Source organism: Hyla sarda, chromosome 5 (genome assembly GCF_029499605.1).
Source record: "Hyla sarda isolate aHylSar1 chromosome 5, aHylSar1.hap1, whole genome shotgun sequence".
NCBI classification, from domain to species: Eukaryota; Metazoa; Chordata; class Amphibia; order Anura; family Hylidae; genus Hyla; species Hyla sarda.
In genome coordinates, this window is record NC_079193.1 from 255,006,208 (window position 1) to 255,033,579 (window position 27,372).

Below are 27,372 nucleotides of genomic sequence, written 5' to 3' on the forward strand. Positions count from 1 at the left end.
CTTATACTCACCCCAGGAGTCTTCAACCAGCTTATGGCCACGCTGCGTCATACCAGGCCAAGATAGCTGGGCGAGCAGGGGCAGTGGGGGACCCAGGCTACAACCTCCACGCGCTGGCCATTGGCGGGAAGGAGTTAACGGTGCATACTCTTATGACCCGTGCCCCTTCGCTGCATATGGGGGAACAGGGAGCGCCATGCTCCTGAACCCCCACCTAAAAAAAAGGAAACAGAAGGGACTAAAGAATCTAACTAAACAGCCCTTACTAGAAAATAATAATAGAAAAAAAAAAACACAAGGTCTGGGGGAGCTCCCAGACCTGTGTCTTGCCTCCTAGCTGACACTAGCTAAAACAGATTACATCACTGCAGGTGGGCGGGTATATCCTGCCAGGGAGGAGAATACTTTTTTCCTTAGTGTCAGCGCCTCCTAGTGGCCAGAACATATACCCATCAGTTAGGTGCCCCCCAATGAAGAGCGACCGAGAAAGTACCACTTTTGTGCCTTTTTGATCCTTTTTATGCCATTTTTTCTTTGATGTTATGTGACCAAAAATCAGCAATTCTGAAGTTTCTAATTTTTTTGGGTTTACTCCTTTAACCATGTAGGATCAGTTAATAATGTAATAATTTAATAGTTCAGAAAATTACGCACGCGGTGACAATAAGATTTTTTACAAAAAAAAAAATGGGAAAAAGGGAGTGTGTGATTAAAATTTTTTGGGGGGAGGGGCAATTTTCTTTTAATAAAAAATAATAATCCATTACATTGATCCATGTTTTTGGCAGCCTTTAAAGATCAGAGCCATGGAAGTCCGAGGGGTACAGGTAAGGCTCTGGGCTTCCACAAACTAAATTGGCAACCCGCGATTACAACATGGCGGTGCTGATGGGTCTCCTAGGCACTAGCGATTACCAGCATTTAAATGGGCACGGTTAGATCCAAAAACTTTATATGTTGTTAATGATGAAAATGAAGCAGACGATATAGTTCTATTTGTGTCTCAGCCCCTCGTGACACTCCCCCGTGCCATTTCTATAATTGACCGTTTTGGGGACTTTTCTAGCTTACGCATAAATCTGCTTACATGCCTCTCCAGCGGCGACCTGGCCCCTCCACTCTCTGTGGCCTGGCTGCGGTTACCCACTTCAAATACCTAGGCATAGTTATACACAGAGACTCCTCCTTAGATCTCCAGACTAACGTTCTACCCCTCCTATCCGTATGGGTGCCCTGCCTTTAGCGGTCCCTGGTAGGATTAATCTGGTGAAGATGATCATTCTTCCCAAACGCCTTTATATTCTCGAACACTTCTCCAATCCTGTCCCTACGAGTTTATTTAATTCCCTAGATTCCCTACTTCCGACCTTCATTTGGGGGACTGGTAGATCAAAACTGAAATTCTCCACTCTGCAGCACCCTAAAGACCGGGGGGGACTGCATTACCTAATTTTAAGACATATTATTTTGCTGGACAGTTACATTCCCTCCGGCATTGGGTCTCTACTGATTCTCAGTCGCTTGCGGAGCTCCACCTTGCATCCTTCTTAGGGCTTACTTCTATGCGTGCCTTCTTAGAAGGCGCTCCCTATAGGACACGTAGGCTCCTTCCCTTGTACAGACTAGCACTGCAGTTATGGCGCCAGGCGCAAACACTTGCTTTCTTTACTGATATTAAGGATGACCTTCCCCTGTGGCATAACCATCACATTCCTCACTTGACGGACACCCTAGACCCCCCCTTCTGGGTAGCACATGGGGTGATACAGTTGGGTAACTTGTTTCAGCAGGATGTCCTGAAAACCTGCACGCAGATCTAGACTGACTTTGGGGTTCCCCGTGAGGCATTCTATAAGTATTTACAACTCTGGCATGCCCTGACTGCCCAGTTCCCCTCCCTGAGACCACCCATCTCTAATTACACCCCCCCCCCCCCCCCCCAGGGACCGCAGGGCCTAATCTCCATGCTATACGCACAGCTTACTAGGGCTAAAATTGCTGTTACCGCTGACTCGGCGGAGGCTTATTGGAAGGCATGCGTCCCTTCGCTTACTGCGGAGGATTGGTCCGAGATACTGTCCTCTCATCTATCAGTGTCTCAGGCAGCCAATAATAAATTAATCCAACTTTATATAATTCATCATTGTTATCTTCCTCTGATACGGCTACACAGAATGGGACGGGTGCCTTCCAATGCCTGCCTCAGATGTCATAACCCTAGAGCTGATTTTTGGCACATGTTATGGCAATGTCCCTTCCGGCAGACGTACTGGCGCAGTATTACTGATTTCCTGTCATCTCTCATCTCTATCCCGTTCGTCTTAGATCCCCTGGTCTGTCTATTTGGTTTACTCCCTGAAGAATCTTGGCACACGCTGATATTTTTGCATGAAGTGTTGTTTTTGGCCAGGAAGGCAGCGGCTCTGGGTTGGATGGACCCTCGTCCTCCCTCTCCCGCAGAGAAGAAAGCTAGTTAATACTATAATTCCCTATGAACAATTAGTCTTTAAGCATAGGAAATGCCCTGATAAATTCCAGAAGGTATGGAGAACTTGGTGTGGCTCCCCCCTCACTAGATACTTGCCCCCTGCATTTACATCACTAATGTCCTCTGGGGCTTTTGGCTCTCCCTCTTAACCATCCCCTCTGGGGCAACGGTAGATGATTGCTTTTCCCCACTTACCATCTCTTTCATGTGTCTTGTCTATGATGCTCAGCACCGATTTCTTCCATTGTGCCAAGAGGCAGTGCTTCTAGTTCAGTTGTTTTTATTGTTCTTAGGTTGGGATTCCCCTGATTGTGAAACGCTACATGGATGGTGCTGTATGAGCTTCTGCTATACTGTCTAATTGTATTGCCTATGTTTTTATTTTGTCGTACATATCTCCATTCTGTGGAGCTGTTGTAACTGCTTTTATTCTAACTTCAATAAAACAAGTTAAAGAAATGATGAAAATGAAACACCTTTTGTAAGATGTTAAATTTTTTTTTAATATTTAAGAAAATTGCTCCTGAAAATCCCACCACTAGGGGTCCCCATACCTACTGGGACACTAACCAGTCCTGGTTAGAGATGACTCCGGGACAAGGGTGCATGAGCAGACGCACTAATCATCTCCCACCATTTGAAGTACTAGATTAGATTGGAGTAACAATTTTTTTTTTTTTTTTTTTTTAGGGGGGCTCTGACAAGTACGACTTAATGTTTAAATGCTGTGATCACTGTTGTACATGGATTTTAAAAAGGAGTACTCCAGGGAAGCAGAAAAAAAATTTTTTTTTTTAAATTTAAAGCCGCTACACTACCTGGATATATTCCCTGTAAAACTATCCTGCCTGATATGTATGGCTCCTGTGGCCCACATTTTCTTTTCTGGCTGCTTTATATACTTTTCCATACTGGAGTGCGACCTGGTAGTGTAGAAGATCCAAGAAACGAAGGACTGTCTAACTGGCAGCAAACCCGTGTATTTTTAGGGACCCTACGCCAGAACCCTCACCCAGCAGTGAGGTCCTAGAAAATGTCTTCGGCAGCCCTGAGATCAGAGACCGATGGCGGCGGAAACCGTGCAGAAAACAGTCTCCCTGAACAAAAACACCTCCAGGTGCTGGCAAAACGGGTACAGTCAAATAGGCGATAACTGTGCCCCTGTGCCATAGGTGGGAGGGCGGGGAGGCCTAGGAGACATGAAGGAAACCCCGGCCCCCTGGGAGATAAGGGAAGACAGAGGAGCCGTGGAATGCATCCCTGTCATCCCGAATAGAGTCCGTAGGACCCGCTGGGTCAGTTCTACATACACCACAAACAGCAGTGGGGAACCAGGACTCCAGCTGCAGATACATCAGCTGTGTGACAGGTGGCAGAGGAAAACATGCAGACCACTGTCTGGCTTACCGGTATGGGTCCATAGCTGACAACAGGTCACTTCGGCTGACACCTCACACAGTAGTGGGGTAATGGAACTCCAGCCGCAGATAAATCAGCCGTGTGATGTGTGACAGGCTGTGTGAAACCATGCAGACCACTGTCTGGCTTACTGGTATAGGTCCATAGTAGACAACGAGCTAGTCCGACGGGCACCTCGCACGGAAGTGAGGTACCGGGACTCCAGCCGCAGATACATCAGCTGTGTGATAGACGGCAGAGGAAACCACGCAGACCACTGTCTGGCTTACTGGTATTGGTCCATTACAATGGATCATTCCTTCAAACACCTCGCACCAGCAGTGGGGTAACGGGAGTGCCAGCCGCGGATGAGGCAGCTGTGAGATGAGTTACCGGCGAGACTACTGTCTGGCATAATGATATCAGGTCCAATCCATGCCCACGTAGGAATATTCCCATGGATACCTTGTGCTGGATGTGGGGATCCGGAGCAACTAGCTGCGTATGCGATAGCCTGTGGAGAAGGAATCATATAGCATGACATGCAAAGAACACACCCAGCATGGGTGGCCGGCAGATCAGACAGATGAGGAATCTCAAAAGAAATCTGATCGTCTGTTAGGAACGCAAAAGAGCTTGCACATTGTATGGCACTCAGTGGTAGGAGAGAACAGAATGCTGGAATATATCCCCCCGGTAGGGTCCAAGGGAACGTGAATCCCTGGCTCAAAGATGTCTGCAGCCAGCTTTTTAGTCACCTGCATCACATCATGCTGAGACAGACAGGACGAGCAGGTAATATAAGGGGACCCGGAATCTAGTTGCACCCCTGGTGGGAAGGGGTTAACGGTGAATACTTTATGCCCCGTGCCCCTTAGCCGCACATGGGGGAAACTGGTAGCGCCATGGTGCTGAACCCCCACCATAAAAAAAGGAAACAAAAAGGGAGTAAAGAATCTAACTAAACATCCCTTACTAGAAAATAAAAAAGACCAAGTCTGGGGAGCTCCCAGACCTGTGTCTTGCCTCCTGCTGACACTAGCTAAAACTGATTACCTCACTGCAGGTGGGCGGGTATATCCTGCCAGGGAGGAGCTGACTTTCTCCTAGTGTCAGCGTCTCCTAGTGGCAAGAGCATATACCCATCAGTAAGGTGTCCCCCAATGAAGAGCAACCGAGAAAATGTAATTTCTCAAATCCACCTGGTCTTTGTGTAAACCCCTCACTGAGACTAGCCCGCACCCTTCAGGACAACATGACCTGATTTCTGTCTGATTTCTGTTTGGTCCAGAGCTCTAGCTGTACAGCCACACCTTCCCTCCCTGTGTGAGAGCTAGTGAGCGAAAAGCAGTGAAGATTCTTAGTCACAAATAAGCACTTAGCTGCTGTTTTTCTGCTGAATATCTAATCACTGACTTCTGCTATTCATAGCACAGGAAGATTTATTGTTGGAGGAAAGATAGTATGAAAGAAAAGACATATACAGTGTGTGTGTGTGTGTGTGTGTGTGTGTGTGTGTGTGAGCTGCAGTGTAAGCATGCACACAGAGTGAAAGCAGTTGGCTGGTAGCTATTACACAGAGCTACACTGACTTCTGGGAGTTGTAATCTGTGCTGCAAACAAGAAAAAAAAAAAAGGAAAGTATTAAGGAAAAATTAGCTGCCAAAACCACATGAATATCTACAGGGGACACAGAACCGGTATTGTGGTGGCTTTGGGGAATTTTAATTTTTCCTAACTTCCCTGGAGTACCCCATTAAGGACGCAGCCAATTCTATTTTAGCATTTTATTTTCTTATATTTCCATCCACAGACTAGTATGAGGGCTTGTTTTTTGCATGATCAGTTGTCCTTTGTAATAACATCACTCACTTTACCATAAAATGTATGGCGAAATTAAAAAAATACAATGTGTGGGTAAATTGAAAAGAAAAGGTCAATTTTGCAAATTTTGGAAGGTTTAGTTTTCACGCTTTATAATTTACGGTAAAAATGACATGTTTTCTTTATTCTGTGGGTCAATACGATTAAAATGATACCCATGATTACTTTATTTTCCATTATTGTACCGCTTTAAAAAAATCTCAAACTTTTTAACCAAATTATTGCGTTTAAAATTCCTCTATTTTGACGACCTATAACGTTTTCATTTTTCCGTACAAGCGGCGGTATTAGGGCTCATTTTTTGCGCCGTAATCTGTATTTTTTTGATACCTTAGTTGCATATATGAAACTTAATTTTTTACAAAAAAGCAGCAATTTTGACTTTTTTTTTACGTTAACGCCGTTCACCGCATGGGATAACTAACAATATAATTTTCATTGTTCAGACTTTTACGCATGTGGCGATACCAAATAGGTTTATTTTTATTTTATTTTTTATATACACTTTACTAGTCCCCATAGGAGACCATTTATAGCTATCACTTGATTGCTAATACTGTTCAGTGCTATGCATAGGGCATAGAACTGATCAGTGTTATCGGCTATCTTCTGCTCTGGTCTGCTCGATCTCAGACCAGAAGACCCCAGGAGACAGACAGAGGCAGGTGAGGGGACCACCGTCCGCCATGATGGATGATGGAATCTGCCGCGGGGATCCGGTCATCCATTAAATGGCACACATCAGCGCGATCGCTCAAGTGCACCGTTACCGGCGGGTCCCTGTCTGCTGATAGCAGCGGAGACCTGCCGCGCATGACACGAGCACCACTCCGGTGCTCGCGGTCATGTACAGGACGTAAATGTACGTCCTGGTGCGTTAAGAACCAGGGCACCAGGACGTACACTTCCTATGTCGTTAAGGGGTTAAACGACAGACATTGAAGCGATCTCAGATGTCCATCATTACCTGCAGATGTTCGCTGCCAATAGCAGTAGGCATCTGCAGATTACTACAAGAGCCTGCGTCATATTCCCCTCACCCAATCCAAGACATACATGTATGCCAATGGTCAGGAAAGGCTTAAGACAGATAGGATGGAAAGCAGTGCACAGAGTTTTCAACTGCATTTAATAGCGCAGTGGTCTCTGCCATCATATCTTGTAAAAATTAAAGTAGTAGAAACTGCATCAATATGTGCACTTTGGGCATGCATTTGTCAAATAGAACCCCATGTATCTAATAAGTGCTTACATTCATAAGGTGGCAATACACAAGATAAAAATAGGCAGATGGTTTAACAACAGTTGAATAACCTTTAACCCCTTAAGCATCAAGCCCATTTTAACCTTAAGGACCAGGCCAATTTTATTTTTGAGTTTTCGTTTTTTCCTCCTCGCCTTCTAAAATCCATAACTTTCATATTTCCATCTACAGACCCATATAAGGGCTTGTTTTTTGCACGACCAATTGTATTTTGTAATGAAACCTCATTTTACCATAAAATGTACGGCGAACCCAAAAAAAAAAAAAAAAAAATTTATATATATATATATATATATATATATATATATATATATATATATATATATATATATATATATAATTTTTTTTTTTTTTTTTTTTTAGGGAGGAAAATTTTAATAACCACAATTTTGCACATTTTGGAGGGTTTTGTGTTTACACTGTACACTTTATGGTAAAAATAACATGTGTTCTTTATTCTGTGGGTCAATACGATTAAAATGATACCCATGGCTAGATACTTATATTTTTGTACTGCTTAAAAAAAAAAAAAGAATCAAACTTTTTGTACAAAATCAGTAAACTAAAATCGCCCTATTTTGACCACCTATAACTTATTCATTTTTCCGTATATACATTTTTTGCGCCATCATCTGTACTTTTTGTCGATAACACATTTGCATATATAAAACTTTTAGATATTTTTTTATAAATTTTTTTGAATGAAATGTGACAAAAAAAAGCAACATTTTTGGACTTTTTTCTATTTTTTACATTTACGCTATTCACCTTACGGGATCATTAACACCATTAACATTATATTTTGATAGTTTGGATATTTACGCACGTGGCGATACCAAATAGGTTTATAATTCTAAAAAAAAAAAATTACCCTTTTTGGGGGTAATATGGGAACAACGGCCAATTATTTTATTTTTTTTATTGTGGAAGGGATTTTTCCTTTTTTTTATTTATTTATTTATTTATTTATTTTTTACACTTTATGTACCCATAGGGGGACTATCTATAGCAATCATTTGATTGCTAATACTGTTCAGTGCTATGCATAGGACATAGCACCAATCAGTAATGTCGGTGATCTTCTGCACTGGTCTGCTCGATCTCAGACCAGAGCAGAAGACTCCGGGAGACGGCCGGAGCCAGGTGAAGGGAACTCCGGCCGCCATACCGGATGATCGGATCGCCACGGCAGCGATGCGGGCGATCCGATCATCGATTCAAAGTACCGGACTGCCGCCAGATGCCGTGATCTGTCTGAGGGGTTAATGGCGGACATCCGTGCGATCGGATGTCGGCCATTACCGGCAGGGTCCCCAGCTGTTGCTAGCAGCCGGAACCTGCAGTGTATGACCCGAGCAACGTTCTGATGCTCGCGGTCATACACAGGACGTAAATGTACGTCCTGGTGCACAAAGTCCTGCCAAACCAGGACGTACATTTATGTCCGTGGTCGTTAAGGGGTTCATTTTACAGATTCAGCCATGCACTTTTTAATCTGTATTTGTCATTCACCCCTTCCCAATGTATGACATGCATTTACGTCATGGGTCAGGTGAAAAAGTATGGCATGTGCTCGGGAGATAAATCCGATGCCAGTTTAAATGCCGCAATCATGGAATCCAAACTGGCCATAAATGATCAATGACATCTGGGAATATTCAGAAACTGTTCAGATAATATTCTTTCAACCCTCTCATTATGAACATGCTTTTGGCATGTCTTAGGACATGTGAAAAGTTTTGATTAGTCTGGGTCTTCGTGCCAAGACTCCTGTTGATCACGAGATATAGCCAAGTGGTGAGGTGCAGAAACATATTTATATACCGTATTTATGGGCGTATAACACGCACTGGCGTATAACACGCACCCCCATTTTAACAGGGAAATTTAAGTAAAAAAGATAAAATGTAAAATAAATGACTTGGACTAAATGCCACATCATCCCCCCAACTTCCTTTTCTTCTGCACCTCAGATGGGTCCCGTCCCCTCCAGTGCCCCATCATTCCTTCCCTTTTATCAGTCCCTGTGCCACATTTACCCCTCTCATCGCCACCCACCATGTTTCATCATTTCCCCCTGTCATAGACCACCACTAGCCATACAGACATTAAGCCTTTAGTGCCTCCCCCACCATCATTTCCCCCTGTCTCATCATTCCCCCTACCCTGTCTCATCATCCCCCTCATCATTTCCCCGTCTCATCCCCCCCATCATTTCCCCCTTTCTCATCCCCCCCTCATCTTTTCCACCTTTCTCATCCCCCCCCTCATCATTTCCTCCGTCTCACCCCCCCCCCCTCATAATTTCCCCCTGTCTAATCATCCCTCCCCCTCATCATTTCCCAGTCTCATCATCCCCCCATCATGTTCCTCCTATGGCATCCAGTGGTCTTCAACCTGCGGACCTCCAGATGTTGCAGAAACTACAACTCCCAGCATGCCCGGACAGCCAAATGCTGTCCGGGCATGTTGGGAGTTGTAGTTTTGCAACATCTGGAGGTCCGCAGGTTGAAGACCACTCTTCCCTTTCCTTACTTGTCTGCGCTTCGGCTGTCTTGCGGGGTCAGTGAAGCAGATGAGTTACGGCCTCTCCCTGCTTCTCTGTGCGGCACGTCACTTTTCAGCGGAGACTACAGGAAATGAAAAGTGACGCGAGTGATGCCGGGAGAGGACGCAACTCATCTGCTTCACTGCCCGCAAGACCCCCGCCTGACCTGACCTGCCAAAGCGCAGACAGGTAAGGAAAATAAAACTATAAAAAGCAGGAAAGAGGGAATGATGAGGGAGGGGGAGTGCGTGTTATACACCGATAAATACGATAAATACGGTACTCAACCCAGCACTCAACTGGTCTGATTGTAGGCGACGGCTGCATTATAGTCTATGGACCAGTCACCTGCTGTCAGACGGGCTGAGGGAGTGAAGTTCAATATAAAGACAGTAATACTTTAAATTTCAATGATCATTCGGTTGTAACTGTCCATTTTCAACAACATTAAAGTATAAAAAAGTACCTAAAAAAAAAAAAAAAAAAAGTAATTTTTTCTGTTACATAGCCATCTCAGGCACAACCACAGCATGAAATGAACCTTAGTCTGGTTTCTCAGATTCTGGATTTCAAAACAAATACCAATGAAATCTAAACTCCAGCTTCTAACATTGAAGCTGCAGTGAGAGAGTGGGGAGGAAGAAAAAAAACACACCTGGGCAAAACATGTACGAACACAGCATAGATTATACCAAGCAACACAGCAATACTTACAGGCTTATCTTGGTTAACGTTTTGGCTTTTTTCTAATTCAGAATACATTTCTTTAATGTCCTTTGACGTTCTACCATTTCCAACTGGGGCTATCCTATCACAAGATACCTAAAATGTAAGAATTTTTTCATATTGTTTTTTGAGTTTAACTTTATTAATGTTATTTTTAGGTGTATTGTTTATGCAGATATTTTTCTCACCTGCTTTATAAAAGATGTACTTTCCTCCCCGGCTATATTTCTGGTAGCCATGTCTTTTTTCCACAGTCCATATGCCAGCGATTCTGAAATCAAAGAATTATTTGACCCACCAAAATCTCCATTGCTTCCATCTTTAGATTCAGCCCCTGGAAAAATTGAGAACTCAAACTCAACACGGTGCAAAATATAATCACCTACCTAATTAGTTAGACAACAAGCAGACTTAGTGGCACAGCTCAACTATACATTTAGCGACCTTTATTTTTCATTCCCCTAGGTTATTTTTGTTATCAATAGTTGCAATGACTACAGAACCCCAAAACCACAGGCCTTCCTCACCTTAACCTGTGCCGCTATGAGTTGGGTAATTTTCTTTAGTGCTATGTTTCCACACAGGTTTATCAGTCTTTTTCTTTTTATTAATGTTTTTTGTAACTATTCATACAACAATATACTTAATGACCTGATATAATGGCATCCTTGAGTGATAAAATATTAACTATGTTGATAAAAGTGGCAAACATACCAACAGGAAACCCTCCAGGTGAACCAACATCATAGCCTTCTGCAGACTGTCTAAATGCTGACACATTAGGAACACCTCGCATTTCATTAGAAGATTCTTCCTCTGAGCTGCCGCCTTCCAAGCCTGGACGAGAGCTGGGTCTATGCTGCTCTTCAGCCTGAAAAAATAAAAAATATTTGATAGATATACACAGAATTATTTTAAGATATATGTATATTTTTATATTTGTTTGGTTAAACATCAGTCCTGTGATTCAAGTATTTCTACTGAAAAACATGAAGGACTGAAAATGTCCAAGACCGTGCTTGCGGACAAGAAGAAGTGCCAGGTTTGAAGATAAAAAAAGGAAAGCCTAACAAGAGCATGCTGCACTTTTTAATAATCTGCCACTGACCCATAAAACTCCATACAGAAAAAGGCATTGCAGGTATGGCATTTTCAGTTTTACTATTTCAACACATAGCTAACATTTAGATACTTTTTTTTGGTTAGATTGCCTTGTGTGGAACCACCTTTATAAAGTATAGGTAAATAAGGTATAAATGACTACTGCTATGTAATAAACATACCAAAGGTGCATTGGTGCTTCCCAAAAAATGTTCTCTTTGTAAGTGCTGTTGTGTAGCTTTTTCTAGCTCAAGTTCCACATCATCATCGCTATCAGGAGCTGAATCCATGCCAGTGGCAGCCAAACGCACGTGAGGCATCTGGAGATCATCCTGGAATATTAACCATTAAAAAAAACAAAGTGACAACCTCACACTATACATGAAAGCCTGCATTCACATCACGATTGTGGCATACGGAAGAATTTGAATAACGGCTGCTGCCATATCACTGTTGGTACACCGCTATACCCCATTCATTTCAACGAAGAAGCCAGCTGGTGACTACGTCGGCTAATTTTTGGACAGTGTCAGTTTTTGTCAAAATCGTAATATGCTGCGGTTTACTCCAGCAAGAAAAATTGATTCACTAGCTGACTCAGTCGGCTCACTGAATTAAATGGGTTCAGCGGAGATGAGGCAGCAGCCGATTTTAAAATTTCTTGCCAGGTACGGTTGCCATATGCAACAATCGTGATGTGAATGCAGCCAAACACATACATTTACAAGAAAAAAGTATGTGAACCCTTTGGCATTATATGGATTTCTGCATAAATTGGTCATAAAATGTGATCTGATCTTCATCTAAGTCACAACAATAGACAATTACAGTCCGCTTAAACTAATAAACACACAAAGAATTAAATCTAACCATGTTTTTATTGAACATACCATGTAAACATTCACAGTGTAGGTGGAGAAAGTACGTGAACCCTTGGATTTAATAACTGGTTGAACCTCCTTTGGCAGAAATAACTTCAACCAAACGTTTCCTGTAGTTGCAGATCAGACGTGCACAGCGGTCAGGAGTAATTCTTGACCATTCCTCTTTACAGAACAGTTTCAGTTCAGCAATATTCTGGGGATGTCTGGAGTGAATCGCTTTCTTGAGGTCATGCCACAGCATCTCAATAGGGTTGAGGTCATGACTGACTGGGCCAATGCAGAAGGCGTATTTTCTTCTTTTTAAGCCATTCTGTTGTTGATTTACTTCTATGCTTTGGGTCGTTGTCCTGTTGCAACACCCATCTTCTGTTGAACTTCAGCTGGTGGACAGATGGCCTTAAGTTCTCCTGCAAAAGGTCTTTATAAACTTGTCAATTCATTTTTCCTTTGATGATAGAAATGAGTCCAGGCCCTGACGCAGCAAAGCAGCCCCAAACCACGATTCCCCCACCAATATACTTCACAGCTGGGATGAGGTTTTGGTGTTGGTGTGCCTCTTTTTCTTCACACACAGTGTTGTGTGTTTCTTCCAAACAACTCAACTTTGGTTTCATCTGTCCACAGAATATTTTGCCAGTACTGCTGTGGAACATCCAGGTGCTCTTGTGCAAACTGTAAACATGCAGCAATGTTTTGTTTTTTTTTGGACAGCAGTGGCTTCCTCTGTGGTATCCTCCCATGAAATTCATTCTTTTTCAGTGTTTTACATATCGTAGATTCGCTAACAGGGATGTTCACATATGCCAGAGACTTTTGTAAGTCTTTAGCCTCATTGAGCAGTCTGCGCTGTGCTCTTGCAGATATCTTTACAGGACGACCACTCCTAGGGAGAGTAGCAGCAGTGAAACATAGAATGTGGCGGCAAATAAGAACCATTTGGCCCATCTAATCTGCAAAATAATCTGAATCCTATCAATAGTCCCGGGCCCTATCTTACATGAAGGATAGCCATATGCTTATCCCATGCACGTTTAAACTTCTTCACTGAATTTGCAGCGACCACTTCTGCAGGAACGCTATTCCATGCATCCACTACTCTCTCAGTAAAGTAATACTTCCTGATATTCCTTTTTAAACCTTTGCCCCTCTTATTTAAAACTATGTCCTCTTGTGGTAGTTTTTCTTCTTTTAAATATGCTCTCCTCCTTTACCGTGTTGATTCCCTTTATGTATTTAAAAGTCTCTAACATATCCCCTCTGTCTCTTCTTTCTTCCAAGCTATACATGTTACGGTCATTTAACCTTTCCTGGTAAGTTTTATCCTGCAATCATGTACTAGTTTAGTAGCTCTTCTCTGACCTCTCTTTAGAGTATCTATATCCTTTTGGAGATACGGCCTCCAGGACTGCGCACAATACTCCAAGTGAGGTCTCACCAGTGTTCTGTACAGCGGCATGAGCACTTCTCTCTTTCTACTGCTTATACCTCTCCCTATACATCCAAGCATTCTGCTAGTGTTTCCTACTGCTCTATTACATTGCCTTCCTACCTTTAAGTCTTCTGAAATAATTACTCCAAAATCCCTTTCCTCAGATACTGAGGTCAGGACTGTGTCAAATATTATATATGCTGCCTGAGGGATTTTACGCCCCAGGTGCATTATCTTGCACTTGTCCACATTACATTTCAGTTACCAGAGTTCTGACCATTCTTCTAGTTTGCCTAAATCCTTTACCATTTGGCATATCCCTCCAGGAACATCAACCCTGTTACATATCTTTGTGTCATCAGCAAAAAGACCAATACCTTACCATCGAGACCTTTTGCGATCTCACTAATGAAGATATTAACCTCTTCAGGACGCCGGGCGTATGCATACGACCTGCATCCCGAGTCCATAAGGACGTGGGGCGTATGCAAACGCCCGTGGGAATTCCGGTCCCCGCCGCTAGCCGGTTGGGGACCGGACCGGGTTGCCTACTGAAATCATTCAGCAGGCATCCTGGCACATCGCCGAGGGGGATCCTGAGACACCACCCAGCCAGAGGCTGTCTGGGCATGCTGGGAGTTGTAGTTTTGCAATATCTGGAGGGTTACAGTTTGGAGACCACTGTTACAGTGTTGCCCAAATGGTAGCCCTTCAGATGTTGCCAAACTACAACTCTCAGCATGCCTAGACTGCCCAGGCATGCTGGGAGTTGTAGTTCAGTAACATCTGTCCCTTTAGATTTAGCAATTTTCATGACATTTTTGAAAATTGCTGCTCTACTTTGAAGCCCTCTAATTTTTTCAAAAAGTAAAAATTAGTCCATTTTATGATGCCAACATAATATGGACATATTGTATTTGTGAATAAAAAATATATTTGGAATATCCATTTTCCTTACAAGCAGACAGCTTCAAAGTTAGAAAAATGCTAAATTTTCATGAAATTTGGGGATTTTTCACCAAAAAAGGATGCAAGAAACGACGAAAATTTGCAACCAAAATAAAGTAGAATATGACACGAAAAAACAATCTCAGAATCAGAAAATTCGAAGCGATGGTGGTCAGAATTGCGAAAAAAGGCTCAATCCTTAAAGGTGAAAAAGGGCTGCGTCCTTAAGGGGTTAAACAATATTGGTCCCAGTACAGATCCCTGAGGTCCCCACTGGTAACAAGACCTTACTCTGAATATACTCCATTGACTACAACCCTCTTGTCTGTCATTCAGCTCAACAATATGGGAGTCCAAGCTCAATGACTGTAGTTTATTGATAAGTCTATGTGGGACAGCGTCAAAAGCCTTACTAAAATCTAGTTATGCGATGTCTACTGCCCCTCCGCCATCTATTTTAGTCAACCAGTCAAAAAAAAAATCTATAAGATTTGTTTGACATGATCTCCCTGAAGTAAACCCATGTTGATTTTCATGTTGCAATCCATGGGAGTTTAGATGTTCCACAATCCTATCCTTTAGTAGGGTTTCCATTAATTTCCCCACTATTGTGCTGAACATTCTCCATTTATAGACAATTTGTCTTACCGTGGACTGATGAACAGCAAGGCTTTTGGTGATACTTTTATAACCCTTTCCAGCTTTATGCAAGTCAACTTAATCGTAGGTCTTCTGAGAGCTCTTTTGTGAGAGGCATCATTCACATGCTTCTTGTGAAAAGCAAACCCAGACCTGTTGGGTGTTTTTTATAGGGCAGGGTAGCTGTAAACAACACCTCCAATCTCATGTCATTGATTGGACTCCAATTAGCTCTGGGAGAGGTCATTAGTCTAGGGGTTCACATACTTTTTCCACCTGCACTGTGAATGTCTACATGGTGCATTCAATAAAAACATGGTAAGATTTAATTATGTGTGTGTGTGTTATTAGTTTAAGCAGACTGTGATTGTCTATTGTTGTGAAATCCATATAATTCCAAAGGGTTCACATACTTTTTTTGCCACTGTATATTAAGAAAAAGCATTAGAACCATAATTACTTCAAGGCATTTCATATGTTCACTTTCAGGACCCACTTATGTACTTTGATTAAAAAAAAATTTGCAAATATTTTTACAGAAGTTCATGTCACAATTGGTCATAGAGTTAATACCGGACATAAAATTACAATCATACTGCCAAAACAAAACAAATGTAAATGTATGCCTATATAGCCATGTATTGCCATTGACTCACCATACTTTTAAATGGTTCCAGTTGATCCAGAAATATTTCCAGTTGATTACAAACTTACCATGTATGAAGATCTTTTTGGATCTTTAATTTCTTGTCCCTCAACAACTCCCCGCTGCATTCCTGGTGGCAACAGCCTTTTAAAGTAGGCCTCCAGCTGATCATCAACAAATTCTTCATCATCCAGCTCATCTGTTAAACAAGTAACATTTCCTATTATACATGATCAAAAGAACAAAGCTAAAAAAGATGGCCAAGAATTATGAAAAATTGTAAAGAAAATCTCTTGGAAGGAGGTAATGGTCCACATTTTCTAATCCAATATAGTCCTAATGAAAGCTCTCCCTGGCAGGTCATTGTAAGGAGTATATCACAGGGTGAATTGCAGACTACATCTTCTAGACAGTCATGCAGTGAATCCACAGGACATCACTATAGCCCTGGGCAGGTAACCTGTGACGGCAGCTGCTCCGCTCAGTCACCACTCCCTGGTAGACGGCTGTACTGCAGTCCCTCTCTCTCTCTCTCTTTCTGCACTAAGAGTGACAAGATGGGAGCGCACACAAAAGCATCTAAATCCCGACCTCATTTCCTGTATTCCAACTGTGCAGCAGCATTGCCACAGTCTGTTTACAGATTGTGATGGGTTGGAAATTTATAGTGTACCTGTCATTCGGAAAAAACTTTCCTCAGGGGGAAGCAATTTTACAGCAAAACTGTCATTGGGGTTTGGTATAGGTATGGTTTGGCACTCTCAGAGATAGAGAGATAGATAGAGAGATAGAGAGAGATATAATATATTATATATTATATATATATATATATATATATATATATATATATATATATATATATATACATATATATATACACATACACACACATATACACACAGTGGTCCCTCAACATACGATGGTAATTCGTTCCAAACGACCCATCGTTTGTCGAATCCATCGTATGTTGAGGGATCCGTGCAATGTAAAGTATAGGAAGCTGTACTTACCTGTCCCCGCCGCTCCCGCTGCTGTCCCACTGCTCCGGTGTCTTCTTCGCGATCCTCCGGTGTCTTGCGCATCTTCTGCAGGGTCCGGGCCTCGCTTTCTGGTGACGTTATTACGCTGCTGCGCCGGCGCGGCGTGCGTAGTGACGTAATAACGACGCCGGAAAGCAAGGCCCGGACCCTGGAGAAGATGCGCAAGACACCGGAGGATCGCGAAGTGGACCTGGAGCAGCGGGAATAGGTAAGCGAACCTGCCAGGGATGCTTAAACTGCTATCCGACAGCAGCTTAAGCATTTTGCACTGTCGGATAGCAGTTAATGCGATGGCCCCGACATAAAAGCATCGTATGTCGATGCTGACATTGACATGCGATGGTCTCTGTGAGGCCATCGTATGTCGATTTTATCATATGTCGGGGCCATCGTAGGTCGGGGGGTTACTGTGTGTGTGTGTGTGTGTGTGTGTGTGTGTGTATGTGTATATATATATATATATATATACTGTTCAGGTCTTCATCCCTACTATTCTTTGTATGTACTCATGATTATGTTTTGTACCTGATCTATAGCATGTTTTTGTCCTGTTTGGGCTTTAATCCCATACCTATACTTTGTATGTATCTGGTGTTAATTTTGTTCTATATGTACTTTTAAGTGTTTTTACTTAACTGTTTGCTATGTAAATCAATAAAGTAATACATTCTATTTGTATATACATAGTTGTGGTTCATTTTTTGTAACATTATAGGGGTTTATTTCTACATATGCACCCTTTACCTGCAGTATTATGTAGGTTTTTTTTTATTGGAATTATAATAGGTCCTAGAAAGACATCAAAAGTTTTAATCATCAGGGGTCAGAGTTGAGACCTCCGTTTATCAGGAGAACAAGCTGGGAGAAGTCTGTATTGTTGCATGCTCCTCTCCCTGCCTTAGTGTCTCCTGATCAAGACACACTCATAGACCAACATGATCACTTGACATGGGGCCGAAAAACAATGCGCTGAGCGCTAACTTCTCACGACTAGTTCTCCTGATTGGTGGAGGTATGAACACTTAGACCCCAACCGATCAAAACTACTCACATACTGTTAGGACATGTCACAAGTATTTCCAAATGACAGGTACACTTTAAATGGATAGAGTCACTAATAAAAATTCCACCGAGAAGATAAAAGTTAGGGTACGTTCACATGGGCTGATTACATGCGGAATTTTCGCAGCGTATTTGCTGCAGAAAAGCCGCGGCAGATTTTGCTACCATTGACTCTAATGAGTCAGCAGAAAATCCGCAATAGAGGCAGCTTTGCAGATTTTACTTCTGACCCACTTAAGTCAATGTTAACAAAATCCGCTGCGGAAATTACGCAGCAAATACAATCCGCCCGTGTTAACATACCCTAAAAGCAGGAAACAAAACCACTAATGGCAGTTAGAAAATCCCATTAGAGTCTATGGGATTTTTCGAATAACCATTTTAACCAGTTTTCGCCCGTTATTAATAACGGATGTTATTTTGTGACAGGCGATAGTAACGGGAGAATTAGTGCATGCACTACAAAATAACGGCCGATAACGGGTTAAAACGGCTATTAGAAAAATCCCATAGACTATAATGGGATTTTGTACCGGCCGTATAACTGCCGATTTCCTAACAGGCGTTCATAACGGAAGTATTTTTATAGTGTGAAAGCAGCATAATCTACCATCCTGAACACACCAACAATCCCAGCTCTACTTTTCTCTACAAATAGCTTATACACAGCAGATTTCATGCAAGAAATTCCACAGCATGGTAAGGATCGAATTTTTATGCATAAAACAAGCACTTGATGCTGAGAATTTTACTGTATATTTTATGCTGTGTCCAAGAATTTAAAAATAAAAAAGGTGAACATGAAAACATGCAGTTAAATTGATATGGTTTTTTACCTGTGGATTTCTTTGCATCAAACCCACAATGTATATACACTACATGCGAGCGTACACTTTTACAGCTTCTGAACAAATTAAAATACCTTTCATTCAAAGGCTCCACTTGAAGGCTAGGTCCACACTACAGAATTTCCTAGTGTAATTCTGCTTTTAAATTACTATTGGAAATTCTGATGCAGCGGAATCCCATTGCTGTTTGTACAGTGTAGACTATGGAATTCCAGAAAAGAGTGTTCTGCTGTCAAAAGAATGATCCTGTTCATTCTTTTGACGGATTTCAAGCAGAATACTTTGCCATCAAAGGAGAAGGAAATGGCCATGCAGTCCAAGGCGCAATTGGAATCTCCAGCTGGAATTTTATTTTTCTGGCTGGAGACTCCTCAGTGTGAACCATAGGAAGGACAAAGCACAAACCATGTTAAAGGCTGATTTCACACTTTTTTTGTGTTTATCCCCCCCCCCCCCACCCCCTTACAAAAGTGTTGTAACCAAATGTTTAGAGTATATAGATCTATAGTAAAATGGATGCACTAGATACAGATTTACATTTGTAATGACAAGTACATGCATACAGATAATATATGTAAATATTAAGTTACCTGAAGAGCTGCCATCTAAGCTTGCAATGGATACTAACTTTTCATTTTCTAAGAAACTTGCTGCTGATGAACTTAACTCCAGTTCTAGAAAACCTTGCATTTCTCTTTCTGCACCATTGAATAAGCTTGGTGCACTGCAAACCTAAAATTAGATTAAACCGGAATATAAATTTGGAATTCCCCTGTCTGGCATGCACAATTAAATGAAGGATGGCTCTAACAGTGCAAAGTAATGTACTTTTGTCATCCGAGTTTCATGCTGGGTTCACTAAGCCAGACACGTAAACTCAGCTCAACTACAATACATACATGCTTTACATAAACACACACACAAACAAAAATTATGAAACATAACTTACCCAGTCCTTATTGTTTTGTGACCCTATTAAGAGGTGGGGAAAAAAATATACTAAATTAAAAAAAAAGAAAAAAAAAATTATATTATACACACACACACACACACACACACACACACACACACACACAGTGTAAGCATAAAATACAAAAAAAAAAAACACAATAAAACTTGTCATGTACATTCTATACCAAGTATATGGAGTATAAAATATATAAATAAAATACCATTTCGCTTTGTTTGATGTGGCTCCTCTTGAAATTTTTGCTCCTGCAACTCAAGTTTCTGCAACTGAATATTAACATTGCTGGCTTCAATAAACGCATTCAAGTCTCTTCTATTGATAAAAGGGAAAAAAGAGAATCTGTAAGCTACCTGGAAATGTCAGACAAAAAAATACTTATATTTACCATAATTAAACAAGTGTGATGCATCTTTTCCCCACAGGCGGCCATTTTTCTGCCCAAAACGGGTGTTTCCACTGCATCTTTGTACTCAGCTTTGTATTGCAGCTAAATGCACATTTACAGTCTACCATTTTACTTGGGTAAAATCCTTTATGAACTAGTGGTTCTGGAAAAATGTCCAACCACTAAATATTTATACACGTTGGTGATACTAGCAGTTTTTAAAGGAAAACGGTCATGTTTGCTCCCGCACTAACCACAGGTACTGATGGATAGTGCGGGAGACGTTTATTCCTATGATCCCTACCTTGGCTGTATCCGCTCGCACGTTCGCCCGCAATCTTAGTTTTATTATATCTTAAAATATGGCTGTAACTGGCACGGGCAGTGTTTATGTAGCTTAACTTGCACTGACGTCAGCGCCACCCGCTTATGAATATTCATCCCTCCAGCTCTCCCTCTCTTCGCCGCTCCTAACTGGACTTCACCGCGCATGTCAGAAAGCGGTGCATGCGCAGATAAGACCAGTTCGGAGCGGCGAAGAGAGGGAGAGCTGGAGGAAGGGGGGGGGATGATAATCGGGCGGCGCTGACGTCAGTGCAAGTTAAAAGGAGTACTCCAGTGGAGAACAAATTTATTTTAAATCAACTAGTGCCAGAAAGTTAAACAGATTTGTAAATTACTTCTATTTAAAAATCCTAACCCTTCAAGTACTTATCAGCTGCTGTATACTACAGAGAAAGTTATTTTCTTTCTTAATTTTGTTTCTGTCTGACCACAGTGCTCTCTGCTAACACCTCTGTCCATGTCAGGAACTGTCCAGAGCAGGAGAGGTTTGCTATGGGGATTTGCTCCTGCTTTGGACAGTTCCTGACATGGAGAGGTGTCAGCAGAGAGCATTGTGGTCAGACAAAGGAAATTCAAAAAGAAAATAACTTTCTTTAGGAGCATACAGCAGCTAATAAGTACTGGAAGGATTAAGATTTCTTAATAGAAGTAATTTACAAATCTTTCACTTTTTGGCACCAGTTCATTTAAAAATTAAAAGTTTCCCACCGGATTACCCATTTAAGCTACATAAACCCTGCACATGCCAGTTACAGCCATATTTCCAGATATAATAAAACTAAGATTGCGGTCGAACGGCTGGTCAGATCCGACCAAGGTAGGGATCATAGGAATCAGCATCTCCCGCACTATCCATCAGTACCTGTGGTTAGTGCGGGAGCAAACATGTGACAGTTTTCCTTTAATGGTCATTAAAGCTTTATAGTTTAGGACACGTTTACACAGGTGGGTCTAGAGAGAGCATCTTGCCGCAGGTTTGAGCCGCATAAGATTTTCCGCAGCAGATTACATTGACTTCAAAGTGCCACTGCTCAAATTTGCAGCAGAAAACTCTGCACATGTAAATGTACCCCTAGTGTTAATTTAAAATATAACAGCAACTTTAACACCCTGACTATCAATCCTATAAAATCTATTAGTAAATACCAACCGCAGTGGTACAATATTCTACGACAATGTGAAAACTTTTGGATATATATAAATTTCAGACTCTTATGCCATCGGGTGTGATTGAGTTAATAGAACAAACTCTAGTGATGTCTCTGATCACATTTTGTTGGTACAGTGTTATTTTGTCACAAGTTCAGGTATGCACGTTTATATATATTACATAGTTTCATTACAGATCTGTCAAAAAATTTTATCCCGCGGTTTTTATCTTTTAGCAACATCTAGTTTGTATTTAAGATTAAGATTTTATCTAGCACTAAGGGCTCGTTAACACGGCCGTCTGCCCCCATAACTAAATGCCCGTTATCTATTTTTTTTTAGAACAGCATTTTTATTGAAATTTTTACGTGGAAAAGATAAATAACCAATATAAATGAGTCACATATATACATGGTATACATAAAAGCATGTTATGTATAAAGCTATGACATGGTTACACGTTAGATAATGCTCATCTATCGCAGAACTCATAGTCAAATGATATATGTGGGGAACAAAATAGAGCAACAGTAGAACTATAAAAACCAAGTAACTAACATACACCAGCTGTAAAAAAAAAATGGCACATTCGGGTAGTATATTTCAAATGATACTCAATAATGGGTATATTTCACTTAATCAAAGGGCGTCAGGGATTTGATTGCTCTGTGTTCTTATCTAAACTTTAGGCTCGCTACAAGAGTTCATAGCTACTACAGTTGGACTGTATTGTAAGGGCCCTGAAGCCACACATCCCAATTAGCCAGAAAGTGTTTATCAGTACCGGTATTTAAAGCGCAAGAAACTTTATATTCGTGCCAGCAGTTGAAGTTAATGTTCCTTTTAAGTTCCGTAAGTGTCGTCACCTGGTCGGATCTCCAATTTTCTTATATACTCTGCCTGGCAGCTATTAGAGAGTGCATAATGATGGATTTATGAAAATGGGAGTAAGCATGTACATCTATATTTAGCAGAGCCAGGACTGGACTAAGAATAATTGGAAAACTGCATAGTTGTGAGAGAAATCTGACCAATGCTCTCCAAAAAGCGAGTATTTTAGGGCAATTCCACCATATATGAAGAAATGTACCAGGGGCAGAGCAGGGCCAGCACTTGTCGGGGAGATCAGTGAAATGAGCTAACTTGGAAGGGGTGAGGTGCCATTGGAAGAACATTTTTTGGGATGTTTCTATGTGGCTTGCACATTTAGTGAGATTATTTATTATTGAGTGGGCTTGGCCCCATTGGCATTCCGTGAAGTGTGTCTGCAGTTCAGATTCCCACTTAGTTATATGGTGGTGAGGAAAAGGTGAAGATGAAGCTATCAGGTATGTGTAATTCTGCCCGTTATCAATCCGTTTGCAACCCATTTGAAAAATTATCAAACAGCTGTAAAATAAACTTACTGTGGCCAACTGGATTTTATTTATTTTTTTTACAATCCTTTAACACCTGTTTGCATCCGTTTGCTTCCTCTTCTGTCTTTTTTCCTTTTAACGCTTGTGAAAATAAAAAGTATGGGGCAACACCAGCATGTTAGTGAAAAAAAAAAACGAAACATTTTTACACTAACAGGCTGGTGTAGCCCCCAACTTTTCTTTTTCATAAGGGGTAAAAGGAGAAAAAGCCCCCTAAAGTTTGTAGTACAATTTTTCCAGAGTACGGAAATACCCCATACGTGGCCCTAAACTGTTTCCTTGAAATACAACAGGGCTCCGAAGTGGAAGAGCGGCATGCGCATTTGAGGACTGAATCAGGGATTGCATAGGGGTGGACATAGGGGTATTCTAGGCCAGTGATTCCCAAACTGGGTGCCTCCAAACTAAACTCCCAGCATGCCTGGACACTCCTTGGCTGTCTGGAAAGGCTGGGAGTTGTTTTGCAACAGCTGGAGGCTCCCTTTTGGAAACACTGCCGTACAATACGTTTTTCATTTTTATTGGGGGGGGGGGGGGGGGACAGTGTAAAGGGGTGTATATGTTGTGTTTTACCCTTTACTATGTGTAGTGTAGTGTTTTTAGGGTACATTGCCGCAGCTCGAACTTGAAGCAGGAAACTCACTGTAAACCTGCCCGTGTGAATGTACCCTGTACATTCACATAGGGGGGGCAAACATCTTGCTGGGAGTTGTACTTTTGCAACAGCTGGGAGGCACACTGGTTGGAAAACCTTCAGTTAGGTTCTGTTCCCTAACTCAGTATTTTCCAACCAGTGTTCCTCCAGCTGTTGCTAAACTACAACTCCCAACATGTACTGATCCCCGAAGGGCATGCTGAGAGATGCAGTTATGCAACAGCTGGAGGTACACAACTAAAACTCCTGCTGGGATTTGCAGTTTTGAAAACATCTGGAGGGCTACAGTTTAGAGACCACTGCACAGTGATCTCCAAACTGTGGCCCTCCCCATGTTGCAAAACTACAAATCCCAGCATGCCCACACAGAAAAACTGCTGTGTGGGCATACTAGGAGTTGTAGTTTTGCAAGATCTAGAGGGCCACAGTTTAGAGACCTCTGAACAGTGATCTCCAAACTATAGCCCTACAGCTGTTTCAAAGCTGCAAATCCCAGCATGCCCAAACAGCTGTTTGCAGTAGTCTTGCAACATCTGGAGGGCTATAGTTTAGAGACCACTGTATAGTGGTCTTAAATTGTAGCCCTCCAGATGTTGCGAGGCAACTCACCGGCTTCCGTCGGATCCACAACTAAAACTCTTGCGGGGATTTGCAGTTTTGAAAACATCTGGAGGGCTACAGTTTAGAGACCACTGCACAGTGATCTCCAAACTGTGGCCCTCCCCATGTTGCATCGCCCCAGGGAGCCGCATCGCCGTCCTCTTCCCCCGCAGATCACCTCTGCCGATGGCTACGTTAACTTCAGCACCGGTCCTCGTTGGTTTCCCCGTTCTGCCCAGCCTACTGTGGGTGGGCAGAACCGGGAAACCGAAATTTAACACCCCCCCCAGCCCCCGATCTGCTATTGGTCGTTGCTTCTGGATGACCAATAGCAGGGATAGAAGGGATGGCACCCATGCCACCTCACTACTATCCCTTCAGGGAGATCGTGGGTGTCTTGGACAACCCCAATCCCCCTTATTTTTCGGGTCAGCAGAGACCCGTATGGTGTGAATACACCGGCGATTGCCGACATGGTGGGGGGTTGGGGGGCATTTGCTCGGGGTGCTTGCTGATAGATATCCCCGGCAGGAACCGAAAATTCCCACGGACGCCCTTGGTCCCCAAGCTTTTAAGCATGATCATTGCACTATTAAGAGATTTGTGGCTGATTCAGAGCACAGACTGGTTCGTGCAGTTAAAGCACATTGAGGTAGATTTCTGCCAGATCCATGCATTGGATCAAGAGAGCAGCTGCTAAAATACAGTTACATGGCAGCCAACATATTTGAAGCTGCTGTTGCCTCTGGAGACCTATGGACATCAAAGGTGTAGTGTCCTTCAGAGGCTTGCAACTGTGTATAAACCTTCTATTTGGCCACCACTAACCAACGCTCACAAGCAGAAATGGCTGCAATGGGCAGAAAAATACATGAAGACTAATTTTCAAACAGTCCTGTTCACTGATGAGTGCCGTGCAACCCTGAATGGTCCAGATGGATGAAGTAATGGATGGAGTAGTGGATGGTTGGTGGACGGCCACCCTGTTCCAACAAGGCTACAACAACATCAGCAAGGAGGTGGTGGTGTCATATTTTGGGTCAGAATCATGAGAAGAGAGCTGGTCGGCCCCTTTAGGGCCTCTGAAGGTTTAAAAATGAAATCAGCAAAGTATGTGGAGTCTCTGACCACTTTCTTCCTAGATACAGAAGGAAGAACTATGCTTTCCATAATAAAATAATCATGTATGATAATGCACCCTCTCATGCTAAAAAGAATACCTCTGGGTCAATGGCTGCTTTGGGGCTAAAAGGAGAGACAGTCATGGTGTCCTCCATCCTCTCCTGACCTCAATCCTATTGAGAACCATTGGAGCATCCTCAAGCAAAAGATCTTTGAGGGTGGGGAGGCAGTTAACATCCACACGGCAGCTCTGGGAGGCTATTCTGACATCTTGCAAACAAATTCAAACAGCAACTGTCCAAAAACTCACAAGTTCAATGGATGCAAGACTTGTGAAGCTGCTATCAAATAAGGGGTCCTATGTTAAAATGTTTGATTGAAATAACTTAATTTTAGTAAATATGCTGCAAAGACAACAAATTACAATTTTCAGGCTTGGAGCAATAAATCACCGATCGGACGCACCGGAGGAAAGGGAGTGACCCTTCGCTCGCGTCCTAGCTGATCGAGACGCCGCATTTTCACTGCGGTGGTCCCCATCAGCTCCACTGAGCAGCCGGGAAGGTTTTACTTTCGTTTTAGACACAGCGCTCAACTTTGAACGCCGTGTCTGAAGGGTTAATAGCGTGCGGCACAGTGATCACTGCCGAGCGCTATTAGCCCCGGCTTCAATTACATGCCGGGACCAACCCAATATGACACAAGGTCACAGCTTGTCGTTAAGGGGTTAATACACTGCTCAAAAAAATAAAGGGAACATTTAAATAACACAATGTAACTCCGAGTCAGTCACACTTCTGTTAAATAACACTGTCCACTCAGGAAGAAACACTGATTGACAATCAATTTCACATGCTGTTGTGCAAATTGCTGTTGTGAAAGACAAAACATGGACATTATAGGCAATTAGCAAGACACCACCAATAAAGGAGTGGTTCTGCAGGTGGTGACTACAGACCAAATCTCAGTTCCTATGCTTCCTGGCTCATGTTTTGGTCACTTTTGAATGCTGGAGGTGCTTTCCCTTTAGTGGTAACATGAGACGGAGTCTACAACCCACACAAGTGGCTCAGGCAGTGCAGCTCATCCAGGATGGCACATCAAATGTGAGCTATGGCAAGAAGGTTTGCTGTGTCTGTCAGCGTAGTATCCAAAGCATGGAGGCGCTACCGGGAGACAGGCCAGTACATCAGGAGACGTATAGGAGGCCGCAGGAGGGCAACAACACAGCAGCAGGACCGCTACCTCCACCTTTGTGCGACGAAGAGCACTGCTAGAGCCCTGCAAAAAGACCTCCAGCAGGCCACAAATGTGCATCTGTCCACTGAAACTGTCAGAAACCGACTCCATGAGGGTGGTATAAGGGCCCGATGTCCACAGGTGGGGGTTGAGAACATTCTGCTGCCTCCAACATCCACCAACATGACCGGTTTGGCGGTGGGTCAGTAATGGTTTAGGGTGGCATTTCTTTGGGGGCCGCACAGCCCTCCATGTGCTTTCCAGAGGTAGCCTGACTGCCATTAGGTACCGAGATGAGATCCTCATACTCCTTGTGAGACCATGTGCTGGTGCAGTTGGGCCCAGGGTTACTCCTAATGCAAAACAATGCTAGACCTCATGTGGCTGGAGTGTGTCAGAGGAAGGCATTGATGCTACGGACTGGCCCGCCCATTCCGCAGACCTGAATCCGATTGAGCACATCTGGGACATAATGTCTCGATCCATCCATTAATGCCACGTTGCACCCCAGATTGTCCAGGAGTTGGCAGATGCTTTAGTCAAGGTCTGGGAGGACATCCCTCAGCAGACCATCCACCACCTCA

At 42.6% G+C, this 27,372-nt stretch overlaps 1 protein-coding gene across 5 annotated transcripts in view; it reads right to left on the reverse strand.

Moving 5' to 3' along the window:
* Positions 1-27,372, reverse strand: part of CEP192 (centrosomal protein 192) — a 208,911-nt gene that overhangs the window by 153,339 nt on the left and 28,200 nt on the right. For all 5 annotated transcript variants that reach the window (XM_056521514.1, XM_056521513.1, XM_056521515.1 and 2 more), the window contains 8 exons: positions 20,078-20,187; positions 19,855-19,877; positions 19,496-19,637; positions 16,024-16,154; positions 11,592-11,741; positions 11,023-11,179; positions 10,497-10,642; positions 10,297-10,404 (listed from right to left, as the gene is read on the reverse strand). In XM_056521514.1, the coding sequence (XP_056377489.1) occupies positions 10,297-10,404; positions 10,497-10,642; positions 11,023-11,179; positions 11,592-11,741; positions 16,024-16,154; positions 19,496-19,637; positions 19,855-19,877; positions 20,078-20,187 (967 nt within the window). The remainder of the gene's footprint in view (positions 1-10,296; positions 10,405-10,496; positions 10,643-11,022; positions 11,180-11,591; positions 11,742-16,023; positions 16,155-19,495; positions 19,638-19,854; positions 19,878-20,077; positions 20,188-27,372) is intronic.